At 37.0% G+C, this 24,850-nt stretch overlaps 1 protein-coding gene across 1 annotated transcript in view; it reads left to right on the forward strand.

Moving 5' to 3' along the window:
- LOC100020348 (cytochrome P450 2C44-like) overlaps window positions 1–24,850 on the forward strand; it is a 36,184-nt gene that overhangs the window by 8,475 nt on the left and 2,859 nt on the right. Inside the window, exons 2-8 of the mRNA XM_001372846.3 lie at window positions 2,666–2,828; window positions 7,504–7,653; window positions 11,698–11,858; window positions 12,814–12,990; window positions 16,715–16,856; window positions 20,363–20,550; window positions 23,355–23,496. Coding sequence (XP_001372883.1) covers window positions 2,666–2,828; window positions 7,504–7,653; window positions 11,698–11,858; window positions 12,814–12,990; window positions 16,715–16,856; window positions 20,363–20,550; window positions 23,355–23,496 — 1,123 coding nt within the window. The remainder of the gene's footprint in view (window positions 1–2,665; window positions 2,829–7,503; window positions 7,654–11,697; window positions 11,859–12,813; window positions 12,991–16,714; window positions 16,857–20,362; window positions 20,551–23,354; window positions 23,497–24,850) is intronic.

Here is a 24,850-nt window from a genome sequence, read left to right on the forward strand (position 1 = left end):
GTATAATTTATTTGTAAGTTTATCGAGTAATGGTGCTTTTTTCTTAGGAAGTTCACTTATGATTTGTCCAATTTCCTTTTCTAAAATAGATTTATTTAGATATTCTATTTCCTCTTCTGTTAGTTTAGGCCATTTATATTTTTGAAAGTGTTCATACATTTCACTTAAATTGTTAAATTTGTAGGCATATAATTGAGAAAAATTATGAAAATTTGCAAAAAAATTAAACATTTGGTATAATAATTCATTCTTCGGTAAAAAAAAATTGTTGGGAAAATGGGAAAGCAATCTGGCAGAAACTAGGTATAAATCAATATCTAACCCCATTTACCAAGATGAGAATTAAATGAATACACAATCTAGACATAATGGGAGGTTTAACAAGCAAATTAGAAGGACATGGAACCAATTGCCTGTCAGATTTATGGAAAGAAGAATTTATGAATAAACTGGAGATAGGGAATATTATGAGATGTATAATGGATAATATTGATTACATTAAATTTAAAAGGTTTTGTACAAATAAAACTGATGTAGTTAAGACTAGAAGAAAAGTAGAAAAATGGGGAATATTTATCGGCAGTTTTTCAGAAAAAGGTCTTACATCTAAAATATATAGAGGGGGTAGCTGGGTAGCTGGGTAGCTGGATAGTTCAGTGGATTGAGAGCCAGGCCTAGAGATGGGAGGTCCTGGGTTCAAATCTGGCCTCAGACACTTCTCAGTTATGTGACCCTGGACAAGTCACTTAACTCCCATTGCCTAGCCCTTACCACTCTTCTGCCTTGGAATCAATACACATTGATTCCAAGACAGAAAGTAAGGTTTTTTTTTTTTAATAAAATATATAGAAAACTTTGTCAAATTTATAAGAATATGAACCATTTCCCCAACTGATAGTCCAAAGATATCAACAGTTTTTTAAAAAGAAATTCTTACTTTCTCTTTTCAAATTAATACTAAAAATTAGTTTCAAGACAGAAGAGTAGTAAGGGATAAACAATTGAGTTAAATGACTTGCCCAGGGTCACATAGCTGGGAAATATCTGGGGCCTGATTTGAACCCAGTACCTCTCATCCTTGGGCCTGGCTCTCAATCCACTAAGCCACCTAGCTGCCTGTCAGACAATTTCTAGATTAAAAAAAAAAAAAGCTAAATATAACTATATGAAAAAATGCTCTAAATCATTACTTATTAAAGAAGTACAAATCAAAACAACTTTGAGATAGCACCTTACACCTAACAGATTGGCCAATATGATAGAAGGGCAAAATGACAAATATTGCAGGGAATGTGGGGAAATGGGGACATTAATACTTTATTGGTAACACTATGAACCAATCCAACCATTCTGGAAAGCAATCTGGAATTATGCCTAAAGAGTTATAAAGGGTTAATTTTTTTTTAAAACATGGAAAGATCCAAATGAGTGGAACCTGGAGAATATTACATACTATGTAACTATAGAGATATTGTTTGAAAAACAACAATGAATGTCCACCTTCAAAAAAAAAAGAACTAATGAAAAGAAACATGCATGATATGGTTATATATTATATATATATGCATATATATGAAATCATGTCTTCTTTAGCTTGGGGAGAGTGAAGAGGAAGGGAGATACATTGAAATTTTAATGTAATAAAAAATAAATTTAAACTGAAAAAAAGGGTCTTGAGTGAGAAAAAAAGAAACAAAAAAGTTAAATGACTTATTTAAAGTCACAGATAAAATAAGAATCTGAAGCTAGATTTTCACTCAGATCTTCCTGATTTCAAGCTCAGTGCTCTCTCTATATACTATGACATCCATCTATGCTCCAGAGCTGAAGATATATATATATATATATATATATATATATATTTTTTTTTTTACCTTGATTTTGAAAGGAGAATTGATTGTATTGGCCCTTTTCCCTCATCTCAGGTCAGGAGGCTTGCCTTTTCTGCAGTCCGTATTTATTTGAGATATGCAGTACCAGTCAAGTCCATCCATGGAATGGTCACCATTAAGGCTCTTACAAAACACACCTTTCTTCCTTAGGGTCTCTTCTAATCTATTGCTTCAGATCAAGGCACCCAAATAATGGTGAAGTAGGTCTCAAGTTGAACCCTAGGGTAACAAGAAAGGCATAACATGCCAGATCCCCATAGGTTGGGATTCTTGTAACAAAAATCTTCTGACCCAATTAGATTCTTAAGACCACCTCCTGGTCTCCTTAATGGGCAACCACCCAATCTAAATAAAATCAATAAATCTTGTTGTGATTATGAACCATCTCTCAAACTGAAGAATATTACTCTGTTTTCCTGTGGGAAAGATTTCTCTACCAATATGCAAAGGGAAGTAGGCAGGAAGAAAGGAGGAAAGAGAGGTCAGTTGGGAAATTTGGAAAGAAAAATTAGGATTATAGGAGCCCAATTCCCCCAAGTCACTCCAGGTGATGACAGAGCCTGTTAAGACTGCTTGATGTCTAGGACTCTGAGAATAATGCCCAGACTGATTTCTGCCCTTCAGGTGGCTGCCCTCCCCCATCTAGAAAGGAGTATGTTCCTAAAACAGGTGGCAATGATCAGTTTCAATAAAAACCTTTGTGAATTTCTATCCTTGCAATGTCTTTAAGCATTTAACTATGACTGAAAAACTACGTTTGGATCTCTTTCCAGATGGCTGAAAAGTATGGCCCTGTGTTTACTGTGTACATGGGGCTGCAGAGAATCGTCGTACTGCATGGATACGAAGCAGTAAAGGAAGCTCTGATTGACCAGGGAGATAACTTTCTAAACAGAGCACAACTACCAATATTTGAGGATAACTTCAAAGGACAAGGTAAGTTTCAACCCTTAAAGGTTATCTAAAGTTAGCTACAATTATTCTTCTCTCGTGGAACATTATTGTATCCAAAGAACTAAAGTGGACCATCACTCAAATGGCCATGGAGAGGGATATGATGGGTATGACGTGGTGTAATAAATTACCAACAAGAAATTATAAATGAAGATTCGTGTAAAGAATGACATTAAAAACACGTGTGATGGAAAGAGAAGATGACCTGATCATGTGGCAAAAGCCAGGGGACTGCCAGCTAAAAGCAGGATTTTAACTCAGACCAGTTCCCTATCATCAAGCCCTGAAGTCTGTTGTGAGTACTGGCATCATTGGTCTATCTTTTACACATAAGGAAATTGACACCTCAGAGAAAATAATGGATTTACCCACTGTCACATATGTCAAGCCAAGCAAGCTTTTGCTCAGCTGGCAGAGTCTTCAAGAATCCAGGGTAAGGGGCAGCTGGGTAGCTCAGTGGATTGAAAGCCAGGCCCAGAGACAGGAGGTCCTGGGTTCAAATCTGACTTCAGACACTTCCTAGCTGTTTGACCCTGGGCGAGTCACAACCCCCATTGCCTAGCCCTTACCGTTTTTCTGCCTTGAAACTGATACACAATATTGATTGTAAGACAGAAGGTAAGGAGTTAAAAAAAAGAATGCAGGGTAATCTACTTGATAGGTTGGGGTTTCAGAATAGGACATTTTGGAGGCAATATATAAGGCAAATCAAAGAAAAAGTACATGAAGAAATAGGAAACAATTGGCCAACGTCATCAACAAATATCAGCACAGGCGCCCATGCACCCCCACACACAAGCAGGATTCAACAATATTTCAGCCAGATTTCTATGAATGAGTAGGATATATGCTAGGAATGTAAGAATAAGTCAATCTGATGGAAACAACCAATTTAATTTAATAAATATTATTAAGTAAACAACGAAATATTGACAGCCAATACATACTATCTATTTATAACAAAAGATCTATTTTGACTACACTTTATAGGTAGAATAAGATAATTTAGTATAAACTTTTCCTTAATGTGATAAATGCTACTTTATTAGAAGCCAAAAATAAGTTATGGGGGGAAAAAAGGCATTCCTACTAAGGATCAAAGTAAACTTGTCCCATTACTTGAAATTACTTGGTTTTTAAAATTAATTATTTTTTTACAGAATTTATAGTCATCAACCAAAATAGACATTTTCATTTTGAAAAGATAATAAAGAGGGCAAGTGAATCTGTGAATATACTAAGGAGCATGCACTTAGTATGTATCACAATAAATCAAATCAAATAAAAGTATGTATCAACCTAAACAGTGTAGAACTGCCCTGTTCTACATTGCTGGGTTCACACCTGAACTTTCTCCTGCCATTTATATAGTTCTTGAGAGTCAGAAAAGTGCTTTAAAAATGGCTTCTTGTTTAATCCTCCTAACAACCATTATATGGAGGTGCTATTATTATCCCTATATTGAAAATAAGTGTAGATCACCTTTTGTTCAATCATCCAGTCATTAGAGGTTCTGGGCTCACCTCAGCACTTTATCCCAGAGGAATTTTACCCCTCATCCACTGGATCTGAGGTCAATTGACACTTGGAGTGCAATGTCTGTCCTAGCCACCAGAGGGGAGACAAAGATTGGAATAATGGTCTTGCTACCACCAAGGCATGAGCAACACTAGGCAGAGCTAGCCAGGTTCTGAATTCCTTTTCCAGGCCATTTGCCCATATGCATGCATAGGATGGATTGCTTTCCTTTCAGTTCCTTCATTAGTGTTCCTTTCTTTCTTTTTTCAGGCCATAATGTTCAATTTTATTGTGTTTCTTTCAAATATAGGGTTGCAATTTAATCCCATAAAAACTGATTATTTATTTGGATCTTGCACCCATTCCCAAATAATTTCCTTCTCTTCCTCTCTTCCTCCAATACATGATACAGGTGTGTCCTCTGGCATTTAGGTTACTATAATCTCCTGAGACTCTTCAGTCCCATAATACCTTTCTCTTTGGTGTTCTAGGGAGAGGTATATAGAGCAAAGGTTGAACAAGGCCCACTAAGACTCATAAGAGGCTAGACAGCAGGCAATATAAAGGGGTGGCACTACTCAGTAGTCTAAGGGAGATGTTGTCAGAGTCTATTTGTCCAATTAGAATTGTGGCTCCAGTCCTTACTAAAAAAAATTCTGCCACATCCCTTGATTTACCATATTTAAATGAATCCTAATAATTCAGACTCATCAAATTGGATCTTATCACAAGCAGAGGATTATTTATAAATACAATATTTACAAATTATCAAAGACATGAAAAGTTTATAATCAAAATAGTTTTTAAAGTTATTATTCACCCATAGCTTCTCCCAGAATCCCTCTGTTCACTGTCAGTCTATAGATATGTCCTCAAACTGGTTGTTTCCAGATCTAGTTCAGATGCCTAGGCTCAGTTGCTATTACCAAGAGCAGCAATCATCCCAAATGCAGAATTTGCAGAATATCCTCAGCACTTCTCCATTCACCACATGAACATTCCCTAGAGATTCCGATTCTTCTGCAGCAGTCAAACCTAGTCATTGTAACAGTGAAAATGTGGTTTTTAAGACTGTGAATTGCCAAAAGTGTAAAGATTATTTTTAGTGTCTTGATGTATAATAAAAATAAGTGGTTGCCATGGGAAAATTCCCAAATATGAAAATACCCAAGTCAGCTGGGTTTTATGGAGATTTTAATTAATACAAATGAAGGAATTAAGGGAAGAAAAAGAGAGAGAGAAGAGAAAATAGTATTCAGCTTCCAAACTGAACTACCCTCAATTTTGAACTCCCCTTCCTTTTAAAGAAATTTTCTCTTATGTCACCTCCCCCAAATTTTCATGTCTACCAATCATCTACCAATCACAGTAGATGCTTTTTCCTAGGACTGCCCGTTCTTAGTTCTCACCACTCTTTAGTTCTCACCTTCTCTGGGTAGATTATATCTTCTGAGTACTTCACACCTCTTTTGTTAAGCTTGCCTTTTGTAAGTTGCTTGATGTTTTAGTGATTAATTTAACCTTTATAGGTACTTAGCACCTTTTTGTATTAGATCTAAAAATAGATCTAGCTTAAGGTTTTAGCTTCACTATAAGTATTAGTTGGGAACTTTTCATTGTTCAATCAGGAGTTTACAACTTTATTTTCCCCTAAGGCACTGTCTGAGCAGGGTGGAATAATTTTAAAGTTCTCAATACATTCTGACTAAGGACCTCCATTGTAGAAAATGGGGAATAGCTTAATCAAATCTTCTGAAGTAGAGTCTGAGCAGTTTTAAGATTCACATCATACAGTCCTATTGCCAACAGCAGCCTCTAGTTCAAGGCTCCTAATCATAAAGGCTATAAATTCAAGTCTGTGATTTTTTTTAAAAATCACTAGTGGAGGGGACAGCTGAGTAGCTCAGTGGATTGAGAGTCAGACCTAGAGACAGGAGGTCCTAGGTTCAAATCTGTACTCAGACATTTCCTAGCTGTATGACCCTGAGCAAGTCACTTGACCCCCATTGCCTAGCCCTTACCACTCTTCTGCCTTGGAGCCAATACACAGTATTGACTCCAAGACGGAAGGTAAGGGTTTGTAAAAAAAATTATTAAAAATAAATAAATAAAAATCACTAGTGGAGTGAAGTAGAATACTCATAACCAGGTCAATGATGGAGAGAAATTCCTCTGGCTTCCTTCCTCTTGACCTTGAAATGCTACCCTTTAAAAGTCCCTGATAGCCCATATCTCTCATCACTTCCATCTCCAGCATCTCTACTCTTGGACTTCTTTCTTCTCTCAGATTTATGGGTGGAGCTGTTCTATAGTGGAAATGGGTAGGGTGGGGAGCAAAGGTGAAAATTTATCAAATCAGGGAAAACTAGATGTTTATTCTGCTAAACTCTACAAATACTTGAAGATAAGTACTACTTTCTATATTTTACCATCCAAGAAGGAAGTTCACAGAAATGAGCTTGATATCACAACTTAGTGGGAGGCAGAGACATGATTTAAACCTATTTCTCTCCTTACTTAAGTGGTCTGGCACTAATTCCACTCTGTATTCTCTCTTGAAGTCCATGAGTCAATTGAACAGAAGAATTCTGATGGTTCTCTGATAACAGGTTTCCATTGGTCTTGCATCAAAGAAACCAACCATGAGATCACCAGTTGATGGCTTTCTTTGCTCTCTCCATCCTTTTTCCTGGCACTGATATCACCATCATCAAAATAGTCAATGATGACAACAATAAAAACCACTGGCATTTGCGTAGCATTTCAAAGTGCTCCAAACACATTATTTCATTTTAGCCCCACATCACCTCTGAGAGATAGGTGTATATATATCCTCAGAGTCCTCAGAGGTGTTTTGGGGCTAAAATGAAATAATGTGTGTAGAGCACTTTGAAATAAATAAATTATATATATGTATATATATATATATATGACTATATGTGTGTATAGGACTAGGTGTGTGTATATATATTGTTATTATTATTATTATTATTATTATTTCCATTTTGTATGTGAGGAAACTGAGGGTTTGAGAGGTTAAATGATTTCCCAAGGTCATAAAGTGAGAAAATATCTGAGACAGGATTTGAATTCATGCCATGAAATTCCTTCCTGCCTACTCTGATGATTCTTTTCTCAGGGATTCTTTCAAGCAGTGGTGAAAAGTGGAGACAGAACAGACGTTTCTCCCTCATGACCCTGAGGAACTTTGGGATGGGGAAGAGAAGTATTGAGGAGAGAGTCCAGGAAGAAGCCCAGTGTCTGGTGGAGGAGCTCCGGAAAACAAAGGGTTGGTTTACACTGTTCATTTGCTGGGAATGTGGAGCCTGCCCTCTTGACCATCCCCAATTCTAAACCTCTTCTCTGGTGGGAGGAGCTCATTGTCTCTGCTTGACCCCCTTGACTGGTGTTATTCATTCAGGCAGGTATGAAATTCCTCAAGCATTTTTCAATGTAGCATACATTGTAAGTATATATAGTATACATTATTTATATAAGTATATAGTATATGTTTATTGTATATAATATGCATTATATATAAACATATAATATTATAAATATATATAGTATACAATATAGAGTCCCAGATAGAGGGTATGATGCCTTGACACAAGACCACCCTAACTTCAAAGAGTTTGTAATATACTGGGGCAAAAAGAAGGGACTATTGGAGTCTGATTACAAATCAAAATATGCCATCTTCCACTTTATGAGTGTTACAAGGGAATCACTTTAAAAGACTGATATATATTAATTTTATAAATGTTGGAAATTTGAGGTTTACATGAGTGTCTTTTGGGGGGGGGGGATATGTGATATGTGTCTTCTGTCACAGCATGAGCAATATGGAAATATGAATCGCTTGAACTCACTAGACTAAAACTTATATCAAATTATTGACTGCCTGGTCAGGGATGGAGAGGAAGGGAGAAAGAGAATCTGAATTGTAAAGTGTTGGAAAACAGTTGTCAAAAATGGTTTCTAGATATAATGAAGGGGAGAGGAGTGGATGAGCTAGATGGGTCAGTGGACTGAGAGCCAGGCCTAGAGACAGGAGGTCCTGGGTTCAAATCTGACACCTCCAAGCAGTTTGACCCTGGGCAAGTCACTTAACCACCATTGCCTAGCCCTTACTGCTCTTCTGCCTTAGAATTGAATATTGGTTCTGTTATAATTTTAAAAAATATATATCTTCCTATCCAGAGATATATATTTTATAAAATTTATTAGGAAGGGTAGATAATCATTCCTAAGTAACCTGACCACATGATAGCTTAGCCAGCCTGTATCTTCCTACTCTCCCTCACCTGACTGCTTTGTCTCTTCTCCCCATGCTTCTCCCATTGTCTTTTCGTAGGTCTCTCCTGTCTCTGCCCCAAACCTTAACTTTTATTGATGTACAGAATGTGTACCGACATAATCCTGGCATACACCTACGCAACCCTTGCACAACTGTGGTATGTCAGGAATGTTTGATATACAGGGAAAGTTACTCAGGAAGGGGGAGGGGATGAGTTTCCTTGACACAAATTCCTTCCCCCCTATGATCCTTTGGGAGACCCGTCTCCCCAATGGATCATTTAAATATAACTATCTTATAACTCTAAATACCTTCTAGCTAAAAGTAAATACAATATTACATTTTTCTAAAAGGGAGTTATAATAATTAGAGATGGGAGTAAAATACAAAAATTGATTGATAGACACATTGACAAAATGCCAACTAGTGAACAGTTCCGTTTGGCATAAGAGTTTACATTCAGGATAAGCATATTCAACCCCTTCAGTTCAGTTCATTATATCCCAAAGTTCATTCTGGATCTGTTGGTGCATGTATAGCTTCTTCAGGCATCTTTATAACACCTTCTCCAAAAGGCTCCACTTTCTTGATTTTTGGATGTTGGCAAGTTTCTTTTCCTGAAATTTCTTCAAAAAATTTTAAATCTTGCATTTTAGGATAATTACACAATCCCCCTGAGGAGGGTATTGACAAACACCAGAATCACACTGGAATACATGACTGTGTTATGAGGTATATGAAACAATTGTCAAAAGAAAAAAAAATAAACAAACCACCCAAAAAATCCCAAATAAAAAAATTCTGTATAATAATAAGAAATACAGAAATGATAAAGACAATTTAACAGAATATTTCAAATTTTGATAACTCATAAATCAGTTAACATTAAATTACATACATCTTGTATTTAGAATTGAGTTACAGAGACTTCTTTCTGGGGAAGGGAACAAACTAAAACAGTTAACATCAATAAGTCAATTAGGTCTAAAAAGGCTTAAAAATTCACTTCCAGACTCTTTGAGGTTCCTTCTCCTCCCAAGTACCATCAGTCATCACAATCCCTTTGTCTACACTTCTGGGGTCTCCCATGCTGAGGGGAATTCCCACGTTGAGTACAGGTGTTTGGGTGTGAGTTTCCTCATTTGAATAACTATTCCTTCTATCAATATTACTATTCCTGAAACTTCTATTTCTATTTTTCTGATTCCTCTTCTTACAATGCATAATTGCATGACCAAATTTTCCACAAAAATAACATTTAAGTGGTTGTTTTGTAGATTCATTTAAGGGAGCTATGGTCTCTCCTTGCTTTACCTTCATAACTGTTTCAATTAATTCTTTTATTTCCTTCCTCAATGTCTCCACTAAAGTGGCATTCTCCTTATCCTTCTCACCCTGTTTAGAAGTTGATTCCTTTATTTCCTTCCTTAATGCTTCCACTAAATCAGTGTTGTTCTTCTCCTTTTCCTTATGTACCTCAAAAGCATAAACTGCCACTCTTTTCAATTCTTCAAGGTCCCTAGTAGGCCAAGTTGGACAGTTAGTCATAAAATAATTCCTAACTACCTTACAACTGTTTTTCACAAATTGCATTCTGATTTGTCTAAGGTCCCGTTCCCTATCTAGATCAAGCTCAACATATCTTCCTCTCAGCTTGATAAGCCTATCCACAAACTGGGTGGGATGTTCGCTATCTTCTTGCTTAAGATTTTCAAATTTAGCCCATGTACCAGACATATTAGAACATCCTTTCCCTTCTCTATTGCCCCAGGGAGCCCCTAAACTATACCCTAAGATTAATTTAAAGGGGTGTCTCTGTGCTCAGTGCAGCACCTGGCTGATCAAAGCAGCAATAAGAGCCAGAGGTTTTCAGCACCTGGGGAAATCAGGCATTTGGGGCTGGGCTTCTAAAGTAAGAGAACTGGGTGGGGAAAACTCAGGGGAGGGAGTTTTTCTCAGTAGTCCAATGTGATTGGATCAAGGAAAAACAGCAGCCTGTTCCCTTTCTCCTCCAAGGTACTTTTCACATATGAAGGCAGGCTAGCTAACTGAAGCAGCTTCTATCATTAAGCTTAAACTTTATCTAAGACTCAAAACTTCTCTCAGAAGAAAATTAAGGTTCTAAAAAAAATCCCTGATTTATGGTTGCCAACTGTTATAATTAAAATTAATAATATTTCTTGTTACCCAGAGATATATATTTTATAAAAATTTTTAGGAAGGGTAGACAATCATTCCTTAGTAACCTGGCCTGTATCTTCCTACTCCCCCTCACCTGCTTGCTCTGTCTCTTCTCCCCATGCTTTTCCCATGGTCTTTTGGTTGATCTCCCCCATCTCTGCCCCAAACCTTAACTTTTATTGATGTACAGAACATGCACTGATGCAATCCTGGTGCAACTGTGGTATGTCAGGAATGTTTGATAGACAGGTAAAGTTACTCAGGTGAGGGAGAGAGGATGAGCTTCCTTGACATATTTCTAAGACAGAAGATAAAAGGTTTTTTTTTTAAGGTATAATTGAAAAAATGTTTTAAGTTTTAAAACAAAAACAATAGGTCATAGGGTCAATAGAACATATGCAAAAATAAATAAATACTACATATAAATAAGTACTCATATGACATTATTTATATGTGTGTATATGATTTAAAAAGTAATCTTGAGATGAAAGTCAAACACTAAATACTGGGAGAATCACAAAAGCTTTTGTGTAGAAGGTAACATCTAAGCTGAGCCTTGAAGAGAGCTACAGATTATGAGAAGGAAAGAGCAAGAAAATTCCAGGGAGAGAAGCCTGTACAAAGGCAGAAAGAGGTTAGGGATATAAGCAACAGAATGTTGTCTATGAAGAATAGCAATTCGTATCTAATACTAAAGTCATAATTAGGACTATAGGAAAGAGTAGAAGGGAAAATATTAGGTCAATCTTGAGAAATCTGAAACCAGAATTCAGATCAGCCCTCTTACAGTCGAATTATTAGGAAGCATGACATCAAAGCTGTTTTTCCTTTGGTGGCTTCCCCATCCATTAGGTCAGTTCTTCGACCCCACCTTCATCCTGGGCTGTGCTCCCTGCAATGTGATCTGCTCCATCGTCTTTAACAATCGCTTCAACTATGATGATAAGAAATTTCTGAGACTGATGAGCCTATTAAATGAAAACTTTCGGCTCTTAAACACACCATGGATCCAGGTAAGGTCAAGGTTGTCTTATGCTCCCGTGATTGATCACTTAATTCCTGGATCTGTTTGAGTTGTGGGCTAGGGGGACATCAGTTCTCTGAGAAGTGCAGTCACAGCCACATTCCAATAGGCCATGCCATAATGGAGAAGAATAGGGAGCATATGACAGTGAGGGGACTGTATGAGCTTATTTCACCCTATAGAAGAGTGTCCTCTGCTTCCTTCTCCTAATTCAAATGAGGATGCTGTGAAAAGGGAACTGAACTTGAGGTCAGTCACACAGTCTGAGTTTCCAGTGACACCTGTGGTCCCTTCCAGCTCCATAGAATTCTGTGAATGCAGCACCATTCCCAATGGAGATAGCCCTAAAATCCCAAAAGGAAATCCAGATCAAGGTGGGTGGGTTAGAAGGGTTAGAATAGACTGCCTGGATCTCAGAGTTCTAAGAGACCACCAACCACCAACCTTCTTTTTGGAGTGCTTACCAACCTCCATCTCCAGGCATGGAACATCACCTTCAGAATGCCTGGGAGGACCATTTCCTTAGATGCTGGCTGAGGATGCATTTTCAGGTGCTTGGCTTCAGTGAGCTATAAAGTAGTTCCTTCACTATTAGCCTGAAATAAAGAAATGGTCAAAAGAAGAACAACTGGGTGACTCAGTGGATAGAAAGTCAGGCCTAGAGATGGGAGGTCCTGGGTTCAAATATTGCCTCATACACTTACCACCTAGGTGACACTTGGCAAGTCACTTAATCCCCACAGTGAAGCTCTTACCATTCTTCTGCCTTGGAATCAATACAGAGTATTGTTTCTAAGAAGGAAGATATGGGTTAAAAAAAAGAAATGGGCAAAAAACAATTTCTGCCATGTAAAGAAACAAATAATAGCAATTTTCTCTATTAATTCTTTTTTTTTTTTGTCATGGGGTGTGTGTGTGTGTGTTTGTGTTTTCTGCCCTTTTAGCTCTACAATATGTATCCTTCACTCATAAAACGTCTGCCTGGAAATCATAGGACCATTAATAAAAATGTTCTTGAAGTTAGGAATTTCATCATGGATGAAGTGAAGAAGCACCAGGAAACCCTAGATCCAAACAACCCTCAGGACTATATTGACTGTTTCCTCATCAAAATGCAACAGGTACAATAGATGGGAGAACTCTGCCTTTTGGCTAGAATTAGTACTGGCAATTGGGGGAGGGAGGCTTAGACAAGTTTAAGTTTAAACTGTGAAACCATATTTTATATGGTGAAATTCTTTTAGGGGAGGGGAGAGATCCTTGGAAACCACCATCAGGGCAAGAAACAGTCTCTAGGGAAAGAACCGTTAGAGTAGGAATACAGAGAGATGGAAGCATGTGATTTATCATTTGTTTATTTGGGTATATGTTTTGGGGTTTTGGTTTTATAAAGTTATTTACTTACAAAATAGAATAATATGGAAATATGTTTTACATGGTACTACATGTATAACCCAGGTTGAATTGCTTGGCAGTTCATGGAGCAGGGAAGGAAGAAGGGAGGGAGACAATTTGGATCATATAACTTCAGAAAACTTATGTGGAAATTTGTTATTACATATAACTTGTAATATACAAAAATTAAAAAAAAAAAGACAGTCTCTTGAGCCCCAAGAGGATCTGCTAGAGAGTTTAGCAAGGGCCAAAGAGAGACCCATTATTAAGTCCAGTTATTCCATAGCACAAGGCAATTAGGTATTATAAAAATAGAATGCTATATTTTGATTTAGGAAGACTTAGGTTCAAATACTACCCAAGATATATATGCTTGCTAGATGACCCTGGGCAGGTGATTCTTAGCCTCAGTTTCCTCCACTATAAAATAAAGATAATACTTATTTAACAGCATTGCTATGAAAATCAAATGAGATAATATTGGTAAAGTACTTAGTCAACCTTAAAAAAAACTACATATATATTTGTGTGTGTGTATATATATATATATATTGGGCATTTTTTATCATAGAACATCATAACTCCCAATACTTCATGCCAGTTGGGAAAAGAAATGTAAATAATGAATTCTGCAGATACTCCTAAAACTTAATCTTCTCCAATAATTTTCACCTTTTCTTCCCACTTATTATCAGCATGTGGATCTTGACATAGTTGTAAATAGACAATTGCATGCAAAGTTTTGCATTACATACATTAGGTTATGCTATTTGTATGGGGACCTTTGAATATCTCAATTTTATTACTATGTTTTCTTGCATGTGTCATAACTTGAATTCCTTCCCCCACCCCTACCCAGGAATGATGTTATATCTGGTAATTTCTCTCTCTACCAAATATTCAGAATCACATAAATCAAAGATCTAGTCAGAAGAAGAAATGATCCAAGCTCTATAATTCTCTAAAAATTATGCCTAAAGTCCTATAAAAAGGATAATAATGCATTGTACATATTGATTATATGAGACTCCAATTTAAATGCAGAGAAGAAAAAAGTCATGTCACCATAAGAAATGAGATTTAAAACTCTCACACTAATTATACTTAACGACCATTTCAGGGAGCAGCTGGGTGGCTCAGTGGATTGAAAGTCAGACCTAGAGATGGAGGTAACAGGTTTAAATCTGGCCTCAAACACTTCCCAGCTGTGTGACCCTTGACAAGTCATTTAACCCCCAATGCCTTGCCCTTACAGCTCTTCTACCTTGGATCCAATACACAATATTGACTCTATAGACAGAAGGTATGGGTCATTAACAATAATTGTTTTCTGTCACCTGAAAAATCAGAAGCATTTTTGACAAATAATTTAGATGAACCAAGTCTTTGAATAAATTTTCCTCCATAAGTTTGTATTTTTGGAAAGATAAATAGATAGAAAATAAATAGAATAAATAGAAATAAAGATGATATATAAACATTATATATCATATAAACATGTAATAAATATATTGTATGAAATAAATTAACTATATTATATAAAATTTATGATATATAATGTAATTAATATAAATGTTTAGGTTTGTATTTATATATGTATATAATGTTAAACATAAACAAACAGAAGAAAATACTCACGAAGTAGCTATGGTTCAAGATATGGATAGCTGCAAAGAGGTGGATTTAGCAATATAAGTGTTTTTGCTCTCTTCGGAGTGACTAGACCCACCTGACATACCATAGAGTATAGTAGATCACAGTTAATACTTGTCCTGGTCTCAATGGGACCTACCTGGACATGATGTCAAGAAAACTCAACTCTAGAGAGAAAGAAGGCTGCCAAGTCAGACTTCCACTACTCAGCCTAGCTTCAGATTGGAGCAGAACCAAGATAACAAGATCAGGGATATGTTCCCTCATGATCACATGAGAGGGAATGAGGCAAAGGCAAACCTGTGCTGAACCCCTGGAAGGGAAAGAAAGGGCAGAAACAGTTGTTAGAGGCAACTATTCTTGTCCACAGCCAGAGTAAAGGGACAGTAAAGCAAAGTCAAAAGCAAGACTTCAGAAATCTTGTGTAATACTTGCTGTTAAATTAGGCCACATGCTTGCAATCAAATGGATTCCACAGGTCCTTTCCCCAAGAGTGAGAGTGCCTATTGACACTGGAAACTCAGCCAAGAAAAATGGAATTTGGAAATGAGAGGAGAATCTCATACCCTTAAATGAACAAGCCATCATCTCTCCTAATCTAGCCCTTGTAGTTCCAATTGAATCAAGAGTATTCTTCCCTATTTTACCAGGGAAAATATTCCCTCAACTTGCATGATCCATTTGAGAATCATTCATTCATCTGCTGGTGTGGTAGATGAGGGTCTTTAGGGGTGAAGATAGGATACAATCTTCTACACTTTACTCAAAAGCCAAAAGATGACAACTATGAACTCTGACTTTGTCCCACTGTAAGAAGCTGAAAACACCTCATCAGACCTCCCTATTTGGTGGGCTGTGATGCCTCACATATAAAATCCCATTCCTCCTGCCTTTTCAATTGTCAACAGGGTTTGCAAGTTAGATCTTCTACAGATTAAATGAAGAGAAATTACTTGATAGTCAATAGTCTAACTTGAAGAGACATCTATAGTTATTAATCACTAATAAAGTCTTTCAGGGCAGCTAGGGGGTGAAGTAAATAGAATGCTAAGCTAGGAGTCAAGAATATTCACCTTCTTGAGTTCAAATCTGGCCTCAGGCACTTACTAGTTGTATGACCTTGGTCAAGTCACTGAACCTTGTCTACCTCAATTTTCTTATCTGTAAAATGAGCTAGAAGATAATAGCAAACCACTCTAGTATCTCTGCCAAGAAAAAGGGGTCACAGAGTAAGGAAATGACTGAACAATGATAAAGTCTTATCTAGTTATATATATATATATTATATATATATGTATGTATGTATATACAATTATCTCAGAATATCTAGATGGGATGAGAAGTCTAGCTAATCTCATCAGACTATCTTGATTTATGAGGTCTCTATAACTCAGAATGCCTTGATATGACCAGAGGCCTAATTACTCTTATCAGAATATCTAGGTGGGACCAAGAACTAAGGTAATGGAGTCCTCCCTTGGAGATAGAATGCAGGCTGAGAACATCTTTGTTTATACAATCTACCAGACTCCATTTATTTGTCCTCTAAAGTTATTTTTAATATTATAAGGAGAAGAGAAGATGGTTCCCTCAAACTCACAGCACATGGGTTCTATCCCTTTTCTCTATACATCCATCAGGTTTTTAGATGAAGTCATTATTTCTAAATAGTTCATCATCCAATCATGTTCATAAAGATACTCATTAAGTCATATCATATTACATACCATACTGGGAGAGCTTTGGAATTTCATATATCTGCTTCTTTGACATATTTAATAATGCTACTGTCTTCAGGAGAAACTGAATCCACAGTCTGCATTCAACTATCAGGAATTAATGGCCACTGGATCTAATTTATTTTCTGCTGGTACAGAAACAACATCCAGCACCCTGAGATATGGGCTTTTACTGCTCATGAAACATCCAAAGATTCAAGGTAAGAGAAATCATTCCTTGTGACTCACATAAGTGAAAGGGCATCAAGAGGGAAGAGAGAGCCTGTTAAGCCCTGACCTTGGTCCTGACTTCTTACTGTGAGTAGCAGTATTATACCTGGGTCAATGTCCCAATGTCCTAAACACCAAAGCAGGTGTTTAATAAATGCTTGTTGTTGTCCAGGAGGAAATTTAAGCAGTAAATAGAATCTGGCATTTCTCAGAGCACAATACCGTTTATTAATAGGAGCGTGTGATCTATTAATAAAGGACAGGTCAGTGGCATGCCTATATTTGTGCCAAAGACCCAAGTGACATTCTTTTCTACTTAGGCATGTCTTCTTTCTTATTGACCTGACAGTACATCATTGAGATCTCCCCTGGAAATCCCAATTGATGGACATTTTAATGAAGAGGTTGGCTAAGAATTTTCAGCTCCAACCTATCTTTTAATGAGGAAGGGCAGTGGACTGGCCCTCAGATGTGGTAGATCATGCCCTTTCTGATTCCTAAAGAATGCAGTTGCTATTGATCTTAACCAGAAAAACATAAGCCATCACAATCAGATTTTCATTGGCTTGTTCTCCTATTTGTAGATAAGTCATCCTAAACTGTAATCAAGGGAGTAAGGATAAAGCCCATATCAGGATATAATTTAAAACTAGATCCTATTTATAGAGTAAACAAAATTTATAGTCCATGTGGATTTTTGGATCAAAAAGTAACTGAAAGTAGCTAGTGAGCAGATGCATTATAGACAGGAGGACTTTTTCTGGAGTGGGATCTTGACCAAAAAATAGGAAGAAAAGGGCTGGATTGCAAATTAATGATACCTTGCAAATATAATATTAATTCCCCTCATTGTTGAACTGAATACAACTCATAATTAAGGGTTATGGGACGATTATTATTGTTGATCATGGTGCTGAGGATGATGATTTTAGTTGTCCTAGCAGAAGAGAAAATAGCTAAATCCCAAACTCAGCAACAGGTTGGAGTCATGGATCTCAAATCAATTTTTCCTAAACATGTTTTAATAAAAGGTGATCAGGATTAAGAACCATGATCACAGTTGTAATCTTTGCTCTGGCGGTAAAGAGCTATGTTATATTGTCAATAAATCTTTATTTTCTTGGCCTCACTATTCTCATCTATAAAATAAACTAATTACTGAAGACTCCAAAGGGTAATTTCCTATGCAATAATAATATGAAAGGACAGCTAGGTTCTGTGGTGGATAGAGTATCAGATCTAAAATCAGAAATACTTGATTTCCTGAGTCCAAATATGGCCTCAGTTATTTATTAAATGTGTGACCCTAGGAAAGCCACAACCCTGTTTGCCTCCATTTCTTCATCTGTAAAAATGAGCTGGAGAAGAAAATGGCAAACCACTCCTTTTTTTTTGGCCAAGAAAACCCCAAATGGGATCTCTGAGAGTCAGAAAGGACTGAACAAGAACAAGAACAATAGTGTGAAGATAATAGGGCTGAGTTTTTATTAGTCATTCTCATCCAGGAAGGTTAGGGAAATTTTGCTCTAAAACAGGGATTCTGGGTCATGGACCTCTTGGAAGACTGGTGAAACCTGATCATTTAATTGAAATTCTTGAGACAATATTTCTTAATTTTAAAATTATTATTAATTGACCATTCAAAAAATCTAAAATGGCCAGTAGGCTCCCTCCATAATCCAAACTGGCACCAGTGAGTGAGAAGGGCAAAAGAGAGCTGGGCCAAAGAAGAGCAGATGGAAAAGAGAGTACAATGTAAACTCTGGTACACATTTTATATGTCCCTTTTGAACTCATTAGCCAGTTCCTACCCTGGATTGCCCAAAACATTTCTAATTGGTAAATAGCCATCAAAGAGATGGACTTAGAGACCCCAACTCCTCCTTGATTACTTCATCACAGAAAAGACCAGTCTCAGGAAGATGCCAACACACCCCTTTCCTTCCCATCACATGGCTATGTCACCAAAGTCCAAAATGGCAACCAGACCTTTGATTTCATTACCTAAGAGAGTTCTTCTTTATAAATAAATAAGGAGCAGGTCTCTACCTGCCTGTAACAAGAGCTAGTCCAGTGAAATGCCTTGGGGTCTGGGAACAAATTTCTTGGAAGTTCACTGGCCTTGAAAATCCAAAGTTCATGCTGTTTCATTATATAATGATAAAAATCATTACAATTCAATATTAATTTTCCACATTAGGGATGCTTTCTCTCTATAATCTTTTAAAATACATAAAATCAAATGTGGAGGTTTACAAAGAAAATTCATTTATATTAAAATATAATTGTCAAAATATTTTTTAATATTTTAAAACAAGTTAAGAAACCCTATTCTAGAACAATAGGTTATTCACAGAAGTTTTTAGAAGAATGGATAACTTCATACCATTATAAGGAGTATCAGTCATTTCCTGTATGTTGATATTTTGCCAACAATTTCATAGAAGTTAGGAGAAAAAATCCAGACCCTAACAAGTATGTATGTGTGTATGTATAAAATCTTTTGAGACAACATGTATAAGAGCAAAAGTCAACAAAAGCAGAAGAAGCTATACTTTGAGGTTTCATAATTAAATTCAGGTTAGCACTGTTTATTAATCACTAAAGAAGCAAATTTATATAGGTTATATTATTGTTCTAGGCTTGGGGGAAATGCCAAGTTTGGGTAAGACATAGCACCTCTCTCTAAGTAGGTTAAATTTTACTGCTTTTGATTTAACACCAGCTAAGTCACTTAGTGGATGGAGTGCCCTGCCTGGAGTCAGAAACTCCTGAATTTGGGCACCTGCTAATTGCATGACTCCGGAAAGTCACTTAAACTCTGCTTCGGTTTCCACATCTCTAAAGTGGGGATAATGTCACCTATCTTGCAAGGTTGTTGTGAGGACCAAACAAGATAATAATCCTAAAGCATTTATTACAGTGCCCAACACATAGTAAGAATTACATAAATGTTAGTTGTTCTTTATACAATACATATAATGTTATTTATATAATATATATAAATGTTTTTATTCTTTATTAATAGGGGCAGCTAGTTAGCATTGAAGAGAGTGCTGTGTGTGAGGTCAGGAGGATCTGGGTTCAAATTTGACCTCAGTCACTTCTTAGCTATGTGTTCCTGTGCAAGTCACTTAACCCCAATTGCTTAGTCTTTGCTGTTCTTCTGCCTTGGAATCAATGTCTCATATCGATTCTATGACAGAAGGTAGGAGTTAAAAAAAAAAAAGCCTAGTAAAGCTTATGGTTACACTAAGTCCTCTGAGACTGCCTGTATCTTCTTTGTACACACTTGTTTGTTCTCTGTCTCCTTCATTAGCCTGAGCTCCTTCAGAGCACAAACTATCTTTTTTTCCTTTCTAAAATTCTCAGCACTTAAAATAATTCCTTGTATATCGTAGGTACTTCATAAATGCTGTTGTCTGACTAACCAATAAACATGCTCATTAGACTTTGCAACCATCAGAGCTATTCATTGTCATTCATCTCAATACAGACAAAGTTCATGAAGAAATTGACCGAGTCCTTGGCTCAAGTAGAAAACCCTCCATGCAGGACAGAGTCAAGATGCCTTATGTGGATGCTGTTGTGCATGAGATACAGAGATATATTCATCTTCTGCCCTTCAGTCTTCCGCGATTAGCAGCCCAGGACATCCACTTCCAAAAATACGTGATTCCCAAGGTCAGATGTGTTTCTTTTCATTATGATTTCACAAGGCACAAAATCACCCTCTTTGAACTGGGCACAGAATGCCAGTTCTATTTGCTTCATGTGTCCTACAGAGAGACACTTAAAGAAGTAGTTGTGTCATAGAGAAATGAGAGAGCTATCCTCTAGAGGTAGAAGAGCTATGCTCAAAGTCCTGATTCCAACATATACTAAGTATGTTAACACATACTGGGAAATCACCTTATCTCTTGGGGCCCCTGACATCTAAGACTCTAAGTCTCTGTGAGGGTGAACATATGACACACATGCCAGATAAGGCACACAGAGCTGTCTGTGTGGCATGCACTCATCACCTCCAGAGTTCCTTACTAGAAAGGCAGAGAGACTACAGTCCAGCTGCTCCCTTCTCCCTCTCCACTGCCCTGAGGACATTTTTTCACTTGACCCATCCCTCTACCCAGCAGCCCAATGGGAGTGCTTGCTCCCACCCCTGTCTGGGATAAGGTGGGTGAGTCACAGGCAGCAGATCTGGAGGGGAACAGAGGACTCACTCCCCTGCCTAACCCTAATCCTAACCCTAAATTTGCTTCTAACCATAACCCTAAATTCATTTCTAACCCCTAACCCTGAGGATATTTTTTTCACTTCAACCACCCCTCTGCCCAGCAGCCCAGTGGGAGTACTTTCTCCCTCTCCTCTCTGGGGTAAGGGAGAGGCACAGCACATGGTTTCTAAAAGGTTCACCATTACTGCTCTAAGTTATGAAGTGTCAAATTGGCAGAGAGAATTTCCTCAACAATCAATCTCTGATTCCCTCTATCAGTAAAATCTCAGGGCCATTTCCCTACCAAATGGAGAGGACTTTCATCCTGTTCATTGATAGAAGAGAGGTTTTGTGTTATATAGGCAGCTAGGTGATGCAGTGGTCCAAGTACCTGGACTAAACTCAGATTCATCTTCCCAAGTTCAAATCTAGTGTGTGGCAGAAATTTATTAGCCAAAACACCAAGACACCAAATAAAGACTCCAAGTCAAAAAGAAATAGGTTTATTGAGAGAGGACCAGTCTCACAATAAAACTGGATTCTGGTTAACAACCAAATATTTTGAGTTTTGAAAGCAGCCCCCTTAAATAACACAAATTTGAGGAAGAGATATAGAAGTTATATGAAAAATACAAGGAATGTAATCTGAATAATTTTCATATATATGGAGATATATATGTATATACAACCAATGTAATACCTGGGTGTATAATATTACATGTGTATTATGCATGCTGTAAAGACCTTCTATGCAAAACTTACAGAATATGTACTAAGTACAGACCTTGGTGGTAATTTTGCAGAAAGAACTGAATACCTACTAGTCAAAGTGACAGAACTAACAAAACACTGAATACTTACAAAACTACAGAGTAATAAGAGAACAAGATGACAGAATATGTAAAATACCTTGTATTAAATATAATCATGGGGTAGGCTTAGGGGATCTCACATTCATAGGTCTCAGACACCAGCTAAGTGACCCTGGGAAACTCACTAAACCATACTTGCCTCAATTTCCTCATTTGTAAAATGAGCTGAAGTAGGAAATGGCAAACCATTCTACTATCTTTGCCAAGAAAATCCCAAATAGGGTAATGAAGAGTCCACAAAATGAAAAGACTGAATAACAACAACCTCTTATATTGGAACTAGCCCATGCCTAAGAGTTAGGAGATAGTAGATTTCCTTTGCCACTTACTAGCAGTGTTAATTAAGGAGAAGTCATATCATCCTTCTGGGCCTTTAATTCTTTTAAAGGAAGATGGTTTATATAGATGATTTCTAGTGTCCTGTGGAGCTCACATGTCCTAGATATTGTAAGTAGCACTAGAGCAAATCATTTTAGCAAGAATGATTTTCCTATGTTGTTTTCCTATGGTAGGAGGAGAAAAGGGGACTAAGGAAATCTACTAGGTCGTATGGGTAGGAAGAGATGAGGTGAAGGACAGAATGACCCAAGCAAGGCCATAACCTCTTTAAGCTTAAGTTTTACCACAAAGGAACTGACAGGAAAGATCCATTATATAATCACTGTTTCTTACCTAGAGAATATAAAACATTATTTCATTTAATAATATTAATTAAATATTATATATTAAAAACTAACCCTTGGGACTTATGAGAAAGAATGCTATCCATGTCAAGAGAAAGAACTGTGGGATTAAAAATACAGAAGAAAAACAAATAACTTACATTTGTTTATATGGGTATATAATTGGGAATTTTGGTTTTAAAAGATTGCTCTATTTCAAAAATGAATAATATGGAAATAGGGATAAGTGATAATATTTGTATAACCCATTGGAAATGCTTATTGGCCGGGGCGGGGGTGGGGGGGAGGGAGGGAAGGGAATGAAAATGAAATATATAAACATGGAAAAATATTTTTAAATTCCTTAATTAAAAAAATTAAGAAATAAAATAAACCTAGCCCTTGGGAGGGACCAGTGTATTAAAAGCAGCCTCTTAGATATATCAAGGGACTGAAAATACTTGTTCCCATCTTCCATGAATCTCATACATCAATGCTGTATATATGCCATCAACTACTATATGTTAGCTTTTGAGGAACTTAGAAATCACCAGATAGAATGTTTGTAAAGAAAAACTCTTGACTTTGGGCTATTTGTTATTTTTTTAAAGTGGCTATGGATTACTGATATTTCATCTACATTAAATGCATATATCTAGAACTATTCATGTTAGACATTTTATATAGCTTATAGATATGTGACATATCCCAGCTAAAGTCCTAATTTCTTGATTCCAGGGCACTAGTGTATTCCCCTTGCTCTACTCCGTCTTGTATGATAGAAAAGCATTTCCCAATCCATACGAGTTTGACCCAGAGAACTTCTTGGACAAGTCTGGAAACTTTCAGAAGAATGACCACTTTGTACCATTTTCTTTGGGTAAATATAATGTATGCTTCTCTGTTATGGGGAGAGCTGTCCTGATGGGAGAGGATTTCCCACCTAAAGAATTACAAAGTCACCCCAGTACAGGTAAAAAGGTTTATTAGGGAGATTGAGGAGGAGGAGGCAGTTCCTTATTGGGAGTCTGTCTGTCTAAAGTGACAAAAAAATGGGGTATTTATTGGATTGATGGGAAGGCTGAGTACTTGATAAACAAGGGGGCAGTAGACATGTGACTTTGGGGGGGGGCTAGAGGTAGTAACTCCAGTGACTTTGGAAGAGCTTGAGGTTGACATGTGCCCTCAGAGGGTCACTTTTGGTGAGAAGGAGGGGCCTGATGTTGACTTTGTGACTCACAAGGGCAAGTGACTTGGGGGAAAGACCTGGAGTTGAAGAAATTGTTTATCAGGAGATATGCAGATCTCAGAAGGTAGAACAGGCATACCATCTTTATGCGTTTATCAGTGATCATCAGGGGTGGTCTTTTCTGGCCACACTGATTTTGAGGAATCCTTCATTTGTCCCCTAAAATTTCTGGTTTTTCTACATCTGACTCCATGTCCTTTTTGCCAGGTTCATTGAGTTAAAAGAGGTAATTAGTAAGAGGTAATCAAATCAAATTCCAAAGGGATTGAGATAATTGTTGAACCACAGAAATACTCAGCTGGATTGAATACAACATGGTTTAGTGGAAAGTAGGTTACATTTAGATTCAGGAGTTTGGGGTTTGAATCTCAACTCTGACACTTGTAATGATGTGACTATGGTCAAATCACTTAATCTCTGAGCCTTAGATTCCTCCAGTGTAAAATAAGGACAATAATACCTAGATTTTATCATTGCTATGGGAAGAATGCTTGGGAAAGATTAGAGCATTATAAGTGAATTATGAGGATTATAATTATTCCATTCATTAAGAAAAGTGGATCAGATCAGCTAATTATTCAGGGACCAAATTATTGTTAGGTAAGAGCTATGCCAATTTAGAGGCAGACACAGGTAATGCTTCCTCCTGATTGATTGTTAAGAATGCTGGATTTGAAATCAGGAGAAATGGGTTTTAATCCTATTTCACACATATGTTAATTATGTAACCATATACTAGTCTTTTGATCTATCTGAGCCTCAGTTTCCTAAACTAAAAAATAGGGATAACATTTCCTTTAGTACCTGTTTTATAGAGTTGTTGTGAAGATAACATTGTCAATTATTCTGGAACTATAATTGCTATATATGAATGTAAGCTTTGAGTTTTTAAATGATCCAGCCATTCTCAACACCCATATTCACAGAAGTGAGATAGTGGGAGGCATAGTGAGGTTAGCCTTGGGAATCAGGAAGCCCTGGGATA

This window comes from Monodelphis domestica, chromosome 1 (assembly GCF_027887165.1).
Source record: "Monodelphis domestica isolate mMonDom1 chromosome 1, mMonDom1.pri, whole genome shotgun sequence".
NCBI lineage: Eukaryota > Metazoa > Chordata > Mammalia > Didelphimorphia > Didelphidae > Monodelphis > Monodelphis domestica.